We start from the raw sequence: 4520 nt of genomic DNA, 5'->3' as shown, positions 1-4520 counted from the left end.
CAACTCTCCTGCCTGAAGACAAACCCCTAATCTGCTGGGCGAGTGAGTGCCAGCCCATGAAACTACTCTGAGGACCACTTCAGGTCCTCCTGCCCTCACCAGGTTCTCGTTGCAGCTCTGTGCCATTGAGACCCACTGCACACTCATGCAACTCAGCAGCACCTCACCTCCAGCCTCAGGGTTTCCTTGGTGACTCTGCAGCCCTACTGTGTGCAAGCCAGACATGCAGGAGAGTTCATGCTTGAAGTGCTAAAGAGGTAGACAAAGAAAGGAGCCAGTGCATAAACTCCTCACATCCTCTCTTGCCCACTCACGGAAGGAATTGATCTGAGATGCTATTTATTTTGCTGTGTCTTCCATAGGGTGAATTCTCCCTCCTTTCCTGCTTTCCTCTCCCTATTCTGGCCCCTAGAATTTCACTCCTTAATAAAATCTGAATCAGTTCTGATTTCTAGGGAAGACTGAGTTACCAATCTTCCCATCACTCATGAAGCAGAAGCCTTTCTTCAGTGGTGTTCCCCAATGTAAAAAGACATTTATGAGACAATAAGGTCATAGCACTTTATTTAGGAGAGGCACACAGGGGTCCCCTAGTACTCATCCCCTTCCTCTTCCTCTCCCTCCCCCTCCACACTATCCATGCCCACCTCCTCATAATCCTTCTCCAGGGCAGCCATATCCTCCCGGGCCTCGGAGAACTCACCCTCCTCCATGCCCTCACCCACGTACCAGTGCACAAACGCCCTCTTGGCGTACATCAGGTCGAACTTGTGGTCCAGGCGGGCCCAGGCCTCGGCGATGGCAGTCGTGTTGCTCAGCATGCACACGGCTCGCTGCACCTTGGCCAGGTCACCCCCGGGCACCACAGTGGGTGGCTGGTAGTTGATACCAACTTTGAAACCTGTGGGGCACCAGTCCACAAACTGGATGGTGCGCTTGGTCTTGATGGTAGCAATGGCGGCGTTGACATCCTTGGGCACCACGTCTCCACGGTACAGCAGGCAGCAGGCCATGTACTTGCCATGGCGGGGGTCACACTTCACCATCTGGTTGGCGGGCTCGAAGCAGGCATTGGTGATCTCTGCTACCGACAGCTGCTCATGATAGGCCTTCTCTGCAGAAATGACCGGGGCATAGGTGGCCAGGGGGAAGTGGATGCGGGGGTAGGGCACCAGGTTGGTCTGGAACTCAGTCAGGTCCACATTGAGGGCCCCATCGAAGCGCAGGGAAGCTGTGATGGAGGAGACGATTTGGCCGATGAGGCGGTTGAGGTTGGTGTAGGTTGGGCGCTCGATGTCCAGGTTGCGGCGGCAGATGTCATAGATGGCTTCATTGTCCACCATGAAGGCACAGTCTGAGTGCTCCAGGGTGGTGTGCGTGGTCAGGATGGAGTTGTAGGGCTCCACTACAGCTGTGGAAATCTGGGGGGCTGGGTAGATGGAGAACTCCAGCTTAGATTTCTTGCCATAGTCAACAGAGAGCCTCTCCATGAGGAGGGAGGTGAAGCCAGAGCCGGTGCCCCCTCCAAAGCTGTGGAAGATGAGGAAGCCTTGGAGCCCTGTGCACTGGTCAGCCTACAGAGTGGAGAAGGAGAGAAGAATGGATGGGGAGCACAGCTGGCAATCAGGAAAGACCCAGCCTGTGCTATTTCAAGTTCTCCCAAATTTTCATAAAATCCTTGGACGATTCTTCTAAGAGCACAGAATGGTCCCTTAAAGGGAAGGCTCATTCCTCATCCTCTCTGAAATCTCCTGAGGCCTTTGACAGTTCTCTTGAATCTTGCGCCATTGCCATTTTAATCATCATTACTTGCCAAGTGTCCCCTGATTTAAGTTCAGATCCTTTTGGGGGGCTTTTCTACTGAGATCAGGAACCTGACCCCCATTCTCACTGGCAGCCAGAGTCAATGGCTGAGTCTTGCCCCCACATTATTTGAACCCCTTTTTCACAGGGTCTTCTGCCCACATCCCTACAATTCAAGGTCATATTCTGGAAATGCCTATGGATTCCACTATTGGCCAGGCAACCCCTGGACATATCTGTGCTGGTGGCCACTCTGCCCACAACCAAGCCATTTGCCATAGGGAATTAAAAGGCCAACTCCAGGCTGGAGCCAACGCTCTGCCCCCTTGGTAAGGGTGCAGGGGCCTTCCTCGCTAGTCCTGAGCCTGTGTGGTGAACACTTGTGGGGCTTCAATCCCAGGACTGGGCATGGCATCTTTGACACAGGCAGGGGGTGGTGACAGTCCCCGAGGGACAGGGTTTGTGAGGCAGGTATGCTCCTACCACAATGGAAGGGGGTGAGGGAGGGAATAAATGTTTTGGGTAGAATCCAAAATTGACAAACTAGTCTCTTGTGTCTGCCTGCAGAAGGTAATTTCCCCTGGCTTTAGAAGCATTGGGGATGACAGCATTTGCCTGTATAAATGAAGTCCCAAGGAGCGGGGCTTGGTGGCACTCCCAGCTGCCCCACACTCCCAGGGAGTGCTCCCAAGGGCTGAAGCTTCCCTTCTCCACCTCATGTCTAGGCCACTTCACCACGGGAACTCCCCCAGCCCTGTCTTCTCACCAGCTTCCGAATGCGGTCAAGCACCAAGTCAATGAGCTCCTTCCCGATGGTGTAGTGGCCTCGGGCATAGTTGTTGGCAGCATCTTCCTTGCCCGTGATGAGCTGCTCTGGATGGAAGAGCTGGCGGTACGTGCCTGTCCGAACCTCGTCTGCAATAGAAAGAGATTTTGGGCCCACGGACACCTCAGGTGTCCAGAAAGGTTAGTGTCAGCAGGCCCCAAATCCTACTCTTGGGGAACCCCATTCAGGCTGTCACTACTGCCCTCGTTCATTGTTCTTCAAGGAAAAGGAAAGGGACGTGGCGCAGACTTGAGGCCCCGGAGCTGAGTGACAGCCCCCCCCCCCCCCCGGAGTTCTCATTGGCTGCAGCAACAAAGTCCAGCTATGGAGAAGAACTTGCTTTGGTACTAGGACAAGGCCATGGTGGGGGCTGAGCGTTACTCACCAATCACAGTCGGCTCCAGATCCACAAACACTGCCCGGGGCACATGCTTTCCAGCGCCAGTTTCACTGAAGAAGGTGTTGAAGGAATCGTCCCCTCCCCCAATGGTCTTGTCACTGGGCATCTGCCCATCTGGCTGGATTCCATGTTCCAGACAGTAGAGCTCCCAGCAGGCATTGCCAATCTGCACACCTGCCTGGCCCACGTGGACGGAGATGCACTCACGCTGAGCGAGCAAAGGGCAGAGAACATCCTTAGCTGAGGAAAGTGTATCATGCCAGGACCTGGCTCCTGCCTTCCTTCCTTGCGTGCTTCTCTGTGAGGGCAAAGATTCCAGAACTCTGCTCTCCTCTCCCCACCTCCTATTTCTAAACATTTATTGGTAGCGTTGAGAACCAACAGGCATTGGCCCCAGGCTTGGCCTAACGCCCTCGGGGGGAGAAGAAGATGCGGGTAGTTCTAAGATGACAGCGCCTTGCTTGGTGACTCAGCATCTTGAGGAACACTGAGGGGCTCAGATGAGTCTGGCAGGGCATGATAGTCCACCCATATGCACAAAAGAAATTAGGGTGACAGATGAGGGAAGCAAGAGCCAAGTGAGGTTTTGGGGTCAGAGATAAGGAAGAGGTTTGGAAAGCAGAAAGGACTCCAAGTTTGTGTGACAGCAAGGAAAGGGGAATGAAGCCTGGACTGGACAGGCACGTCTGCTCTCTGCCCTCATGGGTGAGTGTGCTTCTGGAGTTCACTGAGGCTGGAAGAAAATTCTTCCCCGTGCAATTCAAAGAACTCTTGGGCCCTGAAGCAGGATTGGGATAACCTGCTTGTTTCCAGAAATGAGAAAGGTAAGTGCTCGGCAGAGAGAGCCCAGTGAGAATCAAGAAGTCTCAACACTCTTGCTTTATCAAACATTATTGAGCCCTGACCACAAGTTAACACTTTGCTGACGCTGGGACACAGGGCACCTAACCTGCCCTCAAGAAGCTTACCGTCCAGGGAAGGGCTGCAAAAGTTAACAGACATGTGAGTGTGCTGTGAGTGGGACAGAGTGTTTCCCTGCTTTGCTTGAGAAGGAATTACTGCACACCCATCAAACTTCCCCAAGCTTTCTGGCTGCATGCAATGGAGAATACAGAAAAATGTGGACTCTAACATTTGGGGCTGCTGGAAGTCTAAATTGATACATTTCTTTTGGAGAACAATTGGCAATACTTAGGAAAGATGAGGATTCTCTTGCTCTAGAGAAATTCTCACACAGGTAAACAAGAAAACAGGTGCAAGAACAGTCACAGCGCCATAGCAACTGAAGCCAATTAAATATACTTCATCTGGGAGAAAATGGATAAAGAATGATTATAAGTGGAAATGATCTACTCTTACAAAAAAAAAAAAAAAAGCAAATTAAGGGCCTCCCTACTGGCCTAGGGGTTAAGTCTCAGCAGTGCTATCATCATGACAGCCTGAAAACCATGTCCCTGATGGTGCAGCAGCAGGTGTGGGCCTCAGAACTCT

The 4520-nt window shown here is 52.5% G+C and overlaps 1 protein-coding gene across 1 annotated transcript; it reads right to left on the bottom strand.

Annotated features, from left to right (window-relative positions):
* Window positions 1-590: 590 nt before the first annotated feature.
* On the bottom strand, window positions 591-3135 carry LOC311175717 (tubulin alpha-1D chain; the record flags this gene model as incomplete). Its single annotated transcript, XM_084240777.1, has 3 exons — window positions 591-1574; window positions 2570-2718; window positions 3015-3135. 3 exons carry the CDS (start codon window positions 3133-3135, stop codon window positions 591-593), a joined length of 1254 nt encoding a protein of 417 aa, XP_084096903.1.
* Between the last annotated feature and the right edge of the window lie 1385 nt (window positions 3136-4520).

This window comes from Talpa europaea, assembly GCF_964194135.1.
Source record: "Talpa europaea genome assembly, chromosome: 1".
NCBI lineage: Eukaryota > Metazoa > Chordata > Mammalia > Eulipotyphla > Talpidae > Talpa > Talpa europaea.
This window is presented reverse-complemented; position numbering and strand designations above follow the sequence as displayed.